Source organism: Myotis lucifugus, unplaced genomic scaffold, assembly GCF_000147115.1.
Source record: "Myotis lucifugus unplaced genomic scaffold, Myoluc2.0 scaffold_389, whole genome shotgun sequence".
In the NCBI taxonomy this organism is placed as follows: domain Eukaryota; kingdom Metazoa; phylum Chordata; class Mammalia; order Chiroptera; family Vespertilionidae; genus Myotis; species Myotis lucifugus.
Window position 1 is genome coordinate 140,882 of NW_005871437.1, and position 14,170 is coordinate 155,051.

Here is a 14,170-nt window from a genome sequence, read left to right on the forward strand (position 1 = left end):
ACGAAGAGGCCTGCACATAGCATGATCGTTTCTGGAACATTGAGAAGGGTGGAGGGCAGAACTCATAATAGGAAGGCCTGAAATGTCAAGCTAAAGGAGGGATTGATCCAAGGGGGCAGTGATGTGAGTGGAGAAGGGGAGGAAGGTGGGAGAGAGAGCTGTTTATTCTGAGGAAATGCATGAACTTAGAGAACCTGTCTGTCCTTTACTCACTTTTACCTCCTGAGCTGCTAGGTCCCAATAAACTCTTCAGTCCCAAAGGGGGCATGACTGATAAGGGTCTTTCAGGAAATGACCTAAAAGCAAAGTGGACTATGTCTATTCTCAAGAGTAGAAACTTCTCACTCCAGGGCCGGGGTCTCCTACAGGTGGGAAAACAGGCCTGGAAAGATCCTCATTTAGGACCTCCCTTCTCCCAGTCCAGGACCTCTCTACCATTGTCAGGCAGTGGGCATCCACCGTGGGACGGAATCAAGAAGAGGCCAGTGGCCACCATCCCAGAGGTCAAGGGATGAACTTGGAAGCTGGACAGATTGACCTCCAATGTCCTCCCCAAACTCCAATCTGCTGTGAGCCCAGAGACCACGGAAAGATACTCAGAACCCTTTACATCGGGGAATAGAGAAATACAGGTCAGACAAATAAATATTAGATGAGGTCAGATTCTTTTGTTTTCTTTTTTTTAAAATATATTTTATTGATTTTTTACAGGGAGGAAGGGAGAGAGATAGAAAGTTAGAAACATCGATCAGCTGCCTCCTGCACACCTCCTACTGGGGATGTGCCCGCAACCAAGGTACATGCCCTTGACCGGAATCGAACCTGGGACCCTTCAGTCCGCAGGCCGACGCTCTATCCACTGAGCCAAACTGGCTAGGGCTCTTTTGTTTTCTTAACTATGTTTTTGGGAAACACCTTTTTAACAATAATAATGTGGCAAGGTTATGATAAATTTAGTTTACACAATAATCCTGTGAAGTAGGTTTTTATTAGAATCTCTATTACAGATACAGAAACTGAGGCTCAGAAAAGGGCAGTCGCTTCAGCAAGAACAGCCAGCTAGTAAGTGACAGAGCCCAGCCTCATAGACTTAGGTTCTGCCGACCCATAATATAGTCTCAATAAATGGTAGCTATTATTATTTTCCGAATTTCTACAATGAAAACGCATACTTTCATAATAAGGCTCTGACTTCCCCCAATAAATGCTATTAAAATAAATAAATAAATAAATAAATAAATAAATAAATAAAATGGCCTGCCAGGTTAAAGGGCTCCCTCACACAAATGAATGCTTGCTGAGTGCCTGCTTCCGGATATCACAGGGTCCTGGGTAAGAGGAAGGTATGTGGTAAAGCCTGATGCCTAGGTACATGCCAATTCATGCTTCCCAATCTTGCTGGGTGGGGCAGGAAGCAGTGAACAGAACATAGCAGGTCTCATGAGGCAAGACCCCCCAACCGCCCCCCCGCCCCTCCCCCCACCCCCGATTCCCATGCTGTTGGTCCTTGCTGAAGGAACACAGCAAGGTCACAATATAAGGTTGCTGATCCCCTGACCATGGCTCCAACCCACCCAAAAACACTTGGCCCTAAGATGACCTCAAATTTCTTATCTCACACATCAAGCCTCAGAGAATTTTCTCGGAGCAGCTCAGCAGTAAGAGAACTCTCCCACCTCCAACTTCTGGTCACACTTTCTACCTGAACCCCTTTTTTGGCAGTGGGCGTGTACCAGCTACAACTTGGCTTATCTTTGCCTGCCTGTTTCACTAAAGTGGGAGCTTCCAGACTCTAGAGACAGGCAGTTCTGGGTTTTAATCTACTTCTACTGCTTTCTATCTGCATAGTCTTTTTTAAAAATTGATTTCAGAGCCCTAACTGGTTTGGCTCAGTGGATAGAGCGTCGGCCTGCAGACTCAAGGGTTCCAGGTTCGATTCCGGTCAAGGGCATGTATTTTGGTTGCAGGCACATCCCCAGTGGGGAGTGTGCAGGAGGCAGCTGATCAATGTTTCTCTCTCTTCGATGTTTCTAACTCTCTATCCCTCTCCCTTCCTCTCCGTAAAAAATCAATAAAAAATATATTTTAAAAAAATTGATTTCAGAGAAGTAGGAGGGGTAGAGAGATAGAAACATCAATGATAAGACAGAATCGTTGATTGGCTGCCTCCTGCACACTCCACACTGGGGATCCAACCCGCAACCCAGACATGTGCCCTGACCAGGAATCCAACCGTGACCTCCTGACACTCAATCCCTGAGCCACACAGGCAGGGCCTACCTGCATAGTCTTAAGCAAGCCACTTCATTTATCTGTGCTTCAGTTTTCTCATCTGGAAACCTCATAATGTTGGCATTGGGCACTTGGAAGGCACTCATTAATTGGTAGCTAGCTCCCTTCAGCCTCCAATTGGTGTGTCAAGAATGCCTCAAAGAGCCTGCCCTCCCCTGAATGCGGTATATTAGAAAGTCAAATCCTATATAATAAAAGCCTAATATGCTAAGTGTCTGGTTGTCCAGTCAGCCATTCAACCAATTAAAGTATAATCTATATATATAAAACCCTAATATGCAAACAGACCGAACGGCGAAACAACTGAACAGCCGAACAACCGGTTGCTATGACGTGTGCTGACCACCAGGGGACAGACGCTCAACACAGGAGCTGCCCTTTTGGGGAGCGGGCCTAAGCCATCAGTCAGACATCCCTCGAGGGCTCCCGGACTACGAGAGGGCGCAGGCCAGGATGAGGGACCCCTCTCCCCCTGTGCATAAATTTTGTGCACTGGGCCTCCAGTGGAAAATATTAAAAAGTTCGGCCTTTTTACGAAGATGGTGCTGAAAGCTAAGAAGGAAGCCCCTGCCCCTCCCAAAGCCGAAGCCAAAGCAAAGGCTTTGAAGGCAAAGAAAGCAGTGTTGAAAGGCGTCCACAGCCACAAAAAAGAAAAAGAAGATCCACACGTCACCCACCTTCCGACGGCCAAAGACACTAAGGCTCCGAGCGGAGGCAGCCTAAATACCCTCGGAAGAGTGTACCCAGGAGAAACAAGCTTGACCACCACGCCATCATCAAATTCCCCTGACTACCGAGTCAGCCATGAAGAAGATAGAAGACAATAATACATGTGTGTTCATTGTGGATGTCAAGGCCAACAGCACCAGATCAAACAGGTTGTGAAGAAGCTCTATGACATTGATGTGGCCAAGGTCAGCACCCTGATCAGGCCTGATGGCGAGAAGAAGGCATATGTTCGACTGGCTCCTGACTATGATGCTTTGGATGTTGCCAACACAATTGGAATCATCTAAACTGAGTCCAGCTGCCTAATTCTAAATATAAAAATTTTACACTGAAAAAAATAAAATAAAAAGTGCAGTCTGAGACAGACAGAGAAAGGGCTTTCGTGATCGAACCCATGTCATGGGTGCCTGAGATCGGAAGTCATCGAATCCCAGACCATCACAACTGAAGGTTGAAGGATAAAGATGATGGCAGTAAAAGGGGGAAATGTTTCTTTCTTTCTTTTTAAATATATTTTATTGATTTTTTTACAGAGAGGAAGGGAGAGGGATAGAGAGTTAGAAACATCGATGAGAGAGAAACATTGATCAGCCGCCTCCTGCACACTCCCCACTGGGGATGTGCCCGCAACCAAGGTACATGCCCTTGACCGGAATCGAACCTGGAACCCTTGAGTCCGCAGGCCTACGCTCTACCCACTGAGCCAAACCGGCCAGGGTGGGAAATGTTTCTTAAAACTTACTCTGCATGGATGTTGGGACAGGTACCTTGCATGAATGCTCTCACTTAATCCTCATAGAAACCCTGTAGGGTGGGTATTACCGCCATTATATAGATTAAGAAACTGAGTAACTTGCCGGAGGGCACACAAGGCAGGAGCCAGTCCAAAGTCCATGTTCCATGCTCTTATCTACCTAGTTGCTCTAATCTAACCCCTTTATTTTACAGATGAGGTTCAGGGAAGGAAAGTGTCTCACAGGAACTTTCACACAAAGGAACTATAATAGGAGCATCCCTTCAGAGCGCCGTCTGGTCAAGAAGTTTTCAGAGAAATTCAGATTTAAGAAACACTTATTAAGTACCTGCATCATTTCAATTCATACTCAAAACAGCCCCCTCCAAATACTGCAGGGATTAGAGGGGGAAACAGGCTCAAAGGGATCATTTACCCGCGAGTCAATTCAGCAAAAAACAAACAAACAAAAAAACAAAAACAAACAAACAAAAACCGGTGGCAAGCCCTAACCGGTTTGGCTCAGTGGATAGAGCATCATCCTGCGGACTGAAAGGTCCCAGTTTCTATTCCGGTCAAGGGCATGTACCTTGGTGGCAAGCACAGTAGGAGGTGTGCAGGAGGCAGCTGATCGATGTTTCTCTCTCATCTATGTTTCTAACTCTCTATCCTTCTCCCTTCCTTTCTGTAAAAAATCAATAAAATATATTAACCCTTTGCACTCCGAACCATTCTGGACATTGGCTACCAGCTATTCGACGCTACTTTGCGGCGGAAACGTGCATTTACAGACCCTCGTATTATTTAGTATAATTTTGGAACCAAGTAACGTATTATAATGATATTGGACTTATATGAATTGGGTGACATCGAGGAATGTATATTTGCAAAAAAAAAACCACAATATTTTATTGTTTATAATTTTGTACAGTATGATAAGTTTTGTAACACTCCCCAATATGCATTGCAGGCTGATTAGTGCATGTTTGACAGTAATAAGTGGTTTGACGCCTGCCACCAGGTGTTTTCCTGTTAGAACACACAATGCAGTCCCATTTTCTTTGTCCCACATCGGGAATATGTAGTTTATTGTTTAATCCGACACAAAACCCGCTGACATTTCTTGTATATATCTTAGTAATTTTACGATATTTTGATTTAATTTCTTGTGCCATTTCAAGATAAAACTTCAGGGAAACATGCATGTCTCAAAAAGTTGCGTTGAAATAACTCAATTCCCCGTAATCACTAATAAACTGCAATGTCCCCTGAGAGGGGACATCCGAGTGATATGCTAGAATTCCGATGTCCCCTGAGAGGGGACAGCGGAGTGCAAAGGGTTAAAACAAAACAAAACACACAAAAAACCGGTGGCATTTAGGTACCCTCCTCCGCCACCGGCTAGTTGCGCAGAGACCCCGCCCCCCTCGAATTAGCCAATGGGAAGCGGACGAGCCTGGTCGCCTGGGAAACCGCGTGACAACAAGATGGCGGTGCCGCGGGCCGGCTCCTCGGCCCTGCCCGGTGAGTCCCCACCAGGGTCGTTTAGCCGCGGAGTGCTCCACGCATGCTGGGGCCTCGCCCCAAGAGCACCGAGGGCCCCGCCATCCCAGCGGGCGGCACCCCATCAGGCCCCCCGCGTCCTGGGAGTGGATCCGGGTCCTACGTACCATGGCCACGCGTGGAGGAGGCGGCGCGGCTCCCAGGGCGGGGTTAGGTGATGAAATCGGTCTCTCCGAGAGCACTAGAAAAAATGGAAACCCCAATGTCCACCAGTCCATGAATGAATAAACAGATGTGGTATGTCCTTATAATGGAATGTTGTTTGGGGATCTAGGGAGTGCTGGCGTGCAGCTTGCCGGCCGACAGGCACTGGGGGCACCCGGACATGGGGGAGCCAACAAACAGGTCGAGTAGTGATGGAAGATGTCAGTCAAGCACAGTCTTGACTTGGGTCCCAAAGGTGTAGAGGCACAGGACACAGCTTTCCCCTCAAAGCCCAAGCCTTAAGGGGAAACAGTGCAACCTTTAGGCGTCCCGGGCCTGAGGAGGAAGACACAGTTTGCCCCCGAAAAGTCCCCAAGTGACATGGCTCTATCCTCAGGGACCCCAGGTCTGAGGGAATCGGAGACACAGCCCCGCGGTCAGGAGAGCCCAGACTGATGGGAAGATAGAGTCGTTGCTCTCAGGGGTCTCCTATCATCCTGGGAAAATTTATCTGGAGACATTGTTGGATTGGCGGTCAGGGGTCCTCAAACTACGGCCCGCGGGCCACATGCAAATACAAATATTGTATTTGTTCCCGTTTTGTTTTTTTACTTCAGAAGAAGATATGTGCAGTGTGCATAGGAATTTGTTCATAGCTTTTTTTTTAAACTATAGTCCAGCCCTCCAACGGTCTGAGGGACAGTGAACTGGCCTCCTGTTTAAAAAGTTTGAGGACCCCTGGCTGGCCTGTAGTGAGAATGGAAAAAGGGAAGTCAATTGTGGGCCATTGTGACAGCCCCAAAGAAGGGCAGTGAAAGCCCCACTAGAATGGCCAGTAGTGGGCATAGGAAGGAGGAGTTATGTGTGAGAAACATTGGAGTTTTACCTGCAGGATTTGGTACCCGATAGGATGGGATTAAGAGAGAAGGAAGGAGAGAAAAATTTTGTGGTTGGATGATGAGGTCCCATTAAGAAGGGGAAAGATGTTGGGTGTGGTTTGGGGACCAGGTTCCCGCCCCCCCCCGCCCCCCGCTTTTTTCCATGATTGCTTTATTGAGATATAATTCACTCCTTTAAAATGTAAATTTCAATAGTTTCTAGTATATTCATAGGGTTGTGCAACCATCACCCCAGTGAATTTTAGAACTTTTCATCAGCCCAAAAGGACACTCTGTACCCTGTAGCAGTTACCTCCCATTTACTCCACAGCAGCCCCTAGCGCGAGGCAACCACTGATCTACTTGGTCGCCATATGAAATGCACATTCTGGACATTTCATATAAATGGAATCATAACAATATGTAGTCTTCTGTGACTGACTTCTTTCCCTCAGCATAATGTTTTTTTTTTTTTTAAATACATTTTATTGATTTTTTACAGAGAGGAAAAAAATTGATTTCAGAGAGGAAGGCAGAGGGAGAGAGAGATAGAAACATCAATGATGAGAGAGAATCATTGATTGGCTGTGCCCGCAACCCAGGTACATGCCCTTGACCGGAATCGAACCCGGGACCCTTCAGTCCGCAGGCCGACGCTCTATCCACTGAGCCAACCCGGTTTCGGCAGCATAATGTTTTTAAGGTCCATTCACTTTGTAGCATATATTTCATTCCTTTTTTTAAAAAATTGATTTCAGAGAGGAAGGCAGAGGGAGAGAGAGATAGAAACATCAATGATGAGAGAGAATCATTGATTGGCTGCCTCCTGCACGCTTCACACTGGAGATCCAGCCCGCAACCCAGGCATGTGTCCTGACCCGGAATTGAACCGTGACCTCCTGGTTCATAGGTGAATGTTCAACCACTGAGCTATGCCGGCCTGGCCTCATTCCTTTTTTAAAATTGTCAAATACTATTCCATTGTAAAGTTATCCCACATTTGTCTATTCATTCATTGATTGATGGACATTTGGGTTTCCACTTTTTAGCTGCTGTGAATAATGCTGCTATGAACATGTATACAATTTTTTGTGTGGACATAAGTTTTCATTTCTCTTGGGTATAAGCCTAGGAGTGGAATTGCTAGGTCATAGGTAAGTGTGTTTAATCTTTTAAAGAAACGCATGCTGTTTTCCACAGCAGCTGCACCATTTTACAATCCAATTTCCCTACATCCTCAACAAGACTTAATTTCTGTCTTATTTTATTTTTTCCAACACCATTAATTGCCTCTATGCCCTCTTCCACTTCCACCCACCCCAATTTCTATCTTTTTGACTAGTTTCTTTTGAGGGGGTCATGGTGGTGAGAACTTGGAGAAAGAAGGGACAGTCAGGTCTGGTGGGAGATTATGCAGGCCTGTTTTAGGGACTAAAGGCACAGTGCCTAGGCCTTATTAGCATAATGAAAATGCTCTAAAATTGATTGTGATGAAAACTCTGTGATATGTATGTTATTTTTGAATCCCATGGGTAACCCTCCCTGATGCTATTCCCATCCCCACTTTATACAAAGGAACCGAGGTGGGGGTTACACTGGTGAATGACAGAACCTGTGTAGAACCTGGAATTCTTTTTTTTTTAATTTTTTAAAAATTTATTTATTGATTTTAGAGAGGGAGAGGGAGAGAGACACACAGACACATTGATTTGTGTCCCACTTACATATGCATTCATTGGTTGCTTCTTATATGTGCCCTGACTGGGGATCGAACTTGCAACCTTGGTGAATCGGGGTGACACTCTAACCAACCAAGCTACCTGGCCAGGGCCAGCAGCCTGGCTTCTTGACCTCCCTGCCATGTGGACCATGTCTTGGTTGAATCCTGCCCTTGGGTTGCCCCCCTCTGGCTCTGAGATGTTGGGGTAGCACCTGGGCTCTGGTGGGAGGGGAGGGGACACATGAACTTTGTGTTGACCGGCTCCTTGATGGATGGACAAAAGCCCCAGGCCTCTTGGGTAGTCTCATTTCTGGGCTCTAAATTTGGGCAAGTGCCAGGCTTCTGGCACATTTCTGCAGCCTGCTCCATCCCCAATGCCTGTTCCTAGGACAGAGGCCCCTGGGTTCCAAGCAGAGAGCGGGGTCTCTGGAGGAGCAGGTGGATGTTAATCACAGGGCTCCTGAGGCCCAGCTGCCTCGGCAGGAGCAGTGGGAAGAAGTGAGGCAATACCCCCCTGGGTGGTGTTCCTTTTTGGGAACGTAACCAAGGAAGAGAAAGTTTCACTTCCTGGTCCTGAGGGAGTGACTCCAAGGGCTGACTTTTTTTTTTTTTTTCCTTTGTTAATCCTCACATAAGGATATTTTCTCCTCTGCTTTTTTAGAGAGTGGAAGGGAGGGAAGGAGGGAGAGAAAGAGAGAGACATAGAAGAAAGACACATTAACTGGTTGCTTCCCAACCTGGGCCGGGGGATCGAACCTACAACCCAGGCATGTGCCCTTGACTGGGAACAGAACCCATAACCCTTCGGTCTGACTTCTTTTTTTCTACTCAGGGAGTTCCTGACAACTAAGATCTAGAAGAACTATGAGCTCACCTTTGTCCTCCCTTGGCAAGACCCGGAAGGTGCCCCTGCTGTCGGAGCCTGTGAACTCAGGGTAGGAGGCTGGCCCCCGGGCCCTTGGTGTCCACGCCCCTGCCTCTTCCTTGCTCCTCCCATGGACAAGAAGAATGACTCCTGGTGTCTTGGGGAGGGCAATGAGGAGTCACGTAGCTTTCCCTGACCACCTTATCCTTCTCTACCTTCTGAGAGGCTCTCTGTTGTGTGAAGCGCACCGTGGGTTGTGCCCTCTAGTAAGGTTTGGGCTCCATGCCAGTAGCTTAGCAAACACTGGTGGTGCACCTGTTCTGGGCCCTGCCATGTGCTGGGCTCTCGGTAAAGGGAATTCTTCACATCTGTCTAGCATTTTCATCTTTCAAAGAAAATATATCCCCCCCCCCCCCCCCCCGCCCGCCCAGGGAGGAAGGTAGAGGGAGAGATAGAAACATCAATGATGAGAGAGAATCATTGATTGGCTGCCTCCTGCCCACCCCCTACTGGGGATAGAGCTCATAACCTAGGTATGTGCCCTGATGGGGAATCTGTCCTTGTTCATAGGTTGATGATCAGCCACTGGCCGAACCAAATAATTTTTTTAAAAAGATATATTTTATTGATTTTTTACAGAGAGGAAGGGAGAGAGATAGAGAGTTAGAAACATCGATGAGAGAGAAACATCGATCAGCTGCCTCCTGCACATCTCCTACTGGGGATGTGCCCGCAACCCAGGTACATGCCCTTGACCGGAATCGAACCTGGGACCCTTCAGTCCGCAGGCCGACGCTCTATCCACTGAGCCAACCCTGTTTCGGCCAAATAATTTTTTTTTAACTTCCTTGCTCTTATGAACAGTACTTAAATCATTCGTAGACCAAGGGGATCCAGAGAGGTTGAGTGGGAGGCCTGGGGTCCCACACCATTTCAAAGCAGAGCTTGGGCTGGGCTCCTTGACTATAGGACTCTGTCTTCCACCCAAGACTCTGCCCTCCAGCTCTTCCCTGTCCTCCGCTGGGGGGAGGTGGACACCCTGAAGCCAGCATGGGATTGGGGGGTGGGTGTCCTCAGGAGGCAGAGACCCACCCTCCATCACCTTCGTGCTTGGCTGGGGGCTTGGTGCCCAGGGCCTCTCCCCGATGACATTCCAGGGGGTCCTAACGTGTCTGTCTTCCTTCTCCTTCCTGCCCGGATTCCCAGAAGGCGAGGGATAAAACTCTACGGAAACGGTAAGTGAGGGCTCTGCCCGCGTGTCTTCCTCACCTCCCATCTGCCATGTCTCCTTGGGGTTGGGCAGATGGAGAGAAAGCATGATGAAGACTTCTGTCAGCCAGAGCAGCTGGCCCAGCCTCAGTTTGACCTGCAGCTCCCACCCCCCCTGAGGACAGGGCTTCCTCTGGGCAGCTCTCAGTAGGAGGCCCCACACCCCTAGCAGAGAGTCATCCCTAACACTGGAACCCCTCCACCCACCTTGGGGTTGACTGGTGAGTGCTGAGAATCCAGAGGGGCCAAACCCCACCCTCCTTCCCCAAACAGCCTCCTCCAGCTCCTAATACCCGTTTTTCCCAGAACCCCTGTCCTCACATCACTACTCTGACTCCTGCAGGCTCAGATCTTTGCATCTCACCCCACTCTTGCCCCCACCGTGGTCCCCCAGGAGCCAGGCTGGGAGAACTCTAGGAAGAGGCCTGTTCTCGTTGGATCCGTGCTCGCCAACATCCCGTTTTCTACCCTCATTGGTTTGGGGGGACAGAATCCAGGGCCCCAGCTTGCTCTGGGCCTTAGCCCCAGCAGTGACCTGGGCACCTGTGTCTGCAGAAGAGGCGGTGAACGTGCTGAATGATGGACAAGGCTCAGAAGAATCGTTCTCTGTCCCTTCCTGCTACGGCGGCATAGGAGCTCCTGTGGGTAGGCAAGGTGAGAGCAGAGGCCCAAAGGGGTCTGGGTTCCCAGCAGCAGGAGCGGGCCCCAGAGGAGAGAGGCCCAGAGGGGCACGCACCTGCTCCCCCGCCTGCTGGATCTGAGACAGCTGTCCCCATTTCTGGCTGACCGTGGCCATGGGCCTGCCTCCCCAGACCCGTCCAGGGCCGGGTTTGGCATAAAGCTAAGTGGGCCCCACTCTTAGCTCAGGAGGTGTGGCCACGCCCCAGGCCAGGCTGTGGCTAGTGCCTCTGGAGTGAACCTGGCTGGAGTCACCATCAAGTGTAATGTCAGCGTGTCCAGGATCCAGGGTCAGAGGAGTGAAGGGCCTGAGGGTGAAGCTCTGCCTTCAGCTACCTGCTTCCTGCTTTGCAGAGCTCTGGGCAAGGCCCAAAGTCCCCTAGGTAGCCCTCCTCGCCTGGTCCACACCATCCCCGGGGGCTTGGTGACACTGCGGTCATGTAGGTGCCTAAAGGGGGACGGGCCCATCAGGGCACCTTTCCAGAGGAGGGAGGATTGATCAGGCCGGGCAGAGGGGATACCTGCGGACGGGAGGAGCTGGGCGGAGCGCTGGGCAGGGGCAGGGGCGGAGCTGGGCGTCTGGAGGAGCTGGGATGCAGTTAGAATCCTCCACTAGCTGTGTATCTCAGATAAGCAACTTCCTTCTCTGCGTCTCCATCCCGTCTTCTGTGAACTGGGCCTGGGGACACCCAGGTCAGCATGTTGAGGTGAGGATTCGCTGAGGGGATCCTCCAACACCCGTCCGCTTAAATGGTGGGGAGAGGGGAGTTGAGATGGCAAAGGAGGCAGCATGGGCCTGGCCCCACAGCCACGCAGTCACAAAGCCAGTGTCCTCCCAGCGGGGGACACTCAGTGGTGATCACAGCGAGCAGCTCCTCCACTTAAAGGGCTGGTCGCTGCTCTCCGTTCACTTCTCACCAGTGTCTGTGCCCTCAGGCCTCACCTGTCCTCTCACCTCTCTGCACAGCAACAGTCCACATGGTTTGCTGTTCCCTCCTCAGAGCACCCGCTCATACTGTTGGACAAATTACTGACTCTCTCTGTGCCTCAGTTTCCTATAGCAGCTCATTTCCTCAGAGGCATGTTGTAAGGGTTGCACAAGTTGACATGTGAAAGCGCTTAGTGTGGCCCCTCTTATCTAGGTGGCAGCTGTTGTTATTACTCTTATTTCCACTCCTGGGGATCCCCCTCCCCCTCCCAGGACCCCCGTACCTCAGCCTCTGCCCTAGGCATGGGCTCTAGGACTCTGTCTGGTTGGCAGCCGCTGGGGCCCACAATGGGGAGCTGCTGAGCACCATGGCAAGGAAGGTGCAGGATCTGGAGGAGCAGGTGAAGGACCAGAACAACCAGATGCTGTCCAAGGTGGGACCCCCGGGGGGACACAGCCAGGGTCAGGTCTGAAGGGTGGGGGGGGGTCCGGGCTGGTGTGACCAATGAGGCTCCTACTGCAGTAGGTCAGGGTGGTTGGGTTCTACCCTGAACTGCCCACACTGGACTGCCCAGTTGAGGGCCAGGTGTGGCCTGAGCCTGATGGATCCCTGTGACCTGAGTAGAGAGGCTAGGGGTGTTCTCCACAGCTGGGCCAGGCCCGTAGACCTCAGAGTTCTGGGGCACTCAGGGGACCTCCACACCTTTCCCTCCTCGGTGGCACCTCAAGGGTCATCTGAGGGGCAGGAGCAGTGGTTATGCCCAAGGGGGAAAGGGCTTTCAGCTCCCTGGTGCCCCCACAGAGGCACACATTCCAGATCTTCCCTCTGGAAGGGACTCCCTTGGGCTCTTGGAACCACCAGGCCTGCCTGCCCCCCACCCCCCACCCCGTCTTGTTGCTGCAGGATGAGAAGATACAGTCCCTCGAGGAACTGGTGGCGACCCTGCAGGAGCAGAAGGGTAAGAGGCTCTCTCAGTGGCTGCTCGGCCCTCCCGTTGTACCTCCCCTGGGCCCCAAGGCACTGGTGGTGGGGTCTGGACAGCTGAGCCCAGAGGGGCAGTGACGCCTTTAGGATGGTGCCCTCCAACGCGGGACTGAGTCCCTGAGTGCAGGCGCAGCCTCCGCAGCCTCAGCTTCAGGCGGGCGGCGACCTCGGGGTCAGGAGGGCCACCCTCGTCAGGGTCAGGGAGAGGGGCTCGAGGCCATTCTCGGGATTCCCCGGAGTCCTCGAGGGGCAGCTTCTTCAGACGACCCTCAGGGCAGAGCTCTGGTCCAGGCAGCCTGGCAGCCTCCATGCTGGGGCAGCGGAACCCCTCCCCATCTCTCCTGAAGGCAAGATGTCCCTGCAGCGGCAGGAGGAGCTGGAGACCATGTGCGAGCATCTGCGGCGGCAGGTCGGGGAGATGGAGGTGAGAGAGGCAGCGGCCAGGGCTGTCTGCCCTCAGGAACGGGGTCAGAGCCCACCTCTCGGGCCCCTCGCCACACCCCGCGCCCGGCCCTGCTCTGGTTTCCCTCCGCAGGACTAACCGGGAGCCAGAAAGGTGTCCAGGGTGGGGCACACTCCTTCCGGCCTGGGCTTCCTCTTCAGTTTCACCTTGAACCACACTCCCCTCCAGCCACGGGCCCTGCCTCTGGTTCTTTGACTACACTGAGCAGTTTCTCACCTCAGGACCTTGGCCCATGCTGATCCCTCTGCCTGAAATATTTCCCCGCCTCCCCCTAGCAAGGTCCCACTCATCCTCAGTCTCAAATCACGGCAGGGCCCTCCCCCAGGAGCCCCTCCCCGACTGAGCAGGGCAGGCTGTGTCCTGTGCTTCCTTCGTGCCTCCTCTCTCTCCTCCCTCCCCCTGGGGACCTCGAACTCCACCCCAGGAGACTGGATGCAAATTTCAGCCACAGGAGCTGCACCGAAGAGTGATGCCGGAGTGGCCTTGAGGCTTTGGTGGCAGTGAGGGGGAGCAGGGACAGATGGGTGGGAGGACTAAGTCTGGGGCATGCACCTCAATCCAGGCACCCTTTTCCACGTTCCACAAAGCACCTAAAAAAACACACAAAGTGTCTTTCTGCTGTGGGCCGTGACGATTTCTCTCATGAGCCCAGTCCTCACACCTCACTAAAATCTCCCAGCTGAGCTTCACCAGCATCATTTAGGGTTGTCACATGTCCCTGGGCAGATGGGGAAACTGAGGCTCCCATGCCCAAGGGCTGGAAGTCGGAAGTGGCTCTTCCTCCAAAGCTCTTTGTACCACATCACATCCATCTGCTCAAGTGGTGGGACAGCCCGGGAGAGAGAATCGAGATCAATGCCTCAGGACAGAGCATTTGGGCTAATCATGTGGCCGATCTCTGCCGGGCAGTGCTCTTAGGGAAT

At 51.4% G+C, this 14,170-nt stretch overlaps 1 protein-coding gene across 11 annotated transcripts in view; it reads left to right on the plus strand.

Annotated features, from left to right (window-relative positions):
- Nucleotides 1-5,219: 5,219 nt before the first annotated feature.
- The window catches only part of UBXN11 (UBX domain protein 11), a 21,707-nt gene continuing 12,756 nt past the window's right edge, over nucleotides 5,220-14,170 (plus strand). For 4 of the 11 annotated variants that reach the window (XR_002826076.1, XM_023743413.1, XM_023743421.1 and 1 more), the window contains exons 1-7: nucleotides 5,220-5,278; nucleotides 8,892-8,994; nucleotides 10,131-10,159; nucleotides 10,749-10,847; nucleotides 12,133-12,233; nucleotides 12,704-12,758; nucleotides 13,132-13,208. Coding sequence is in view for 10 of the 11 variants with exons in the window: in XM_023743413.1 (XP_023599181.1) it covers nucleotides 8,924-8,994; nucleotides 10,131-10,159; nucleotides 10,749-10,847; nucleotides 12,133-12,233; nucleotides 12,704-12,758; nucleotides 13,132-13,208 (432 nt within the window). In the remaining variant the exon portion in view is untranslated. Of the gene's footprint in view, nucleotides 5,279-8,888; nucleotides 8,995-9,693; nucleotides 12,234-12,703; nucleotides 12,759-13,131; nucleotides 13,209-14,170 lie in introns of those variants that run through there. The other 7 variants (XM_023743412.1, XM_023743415.1, XM_023743417.1 and 4 more) reach the window with 7 other exon arrangements.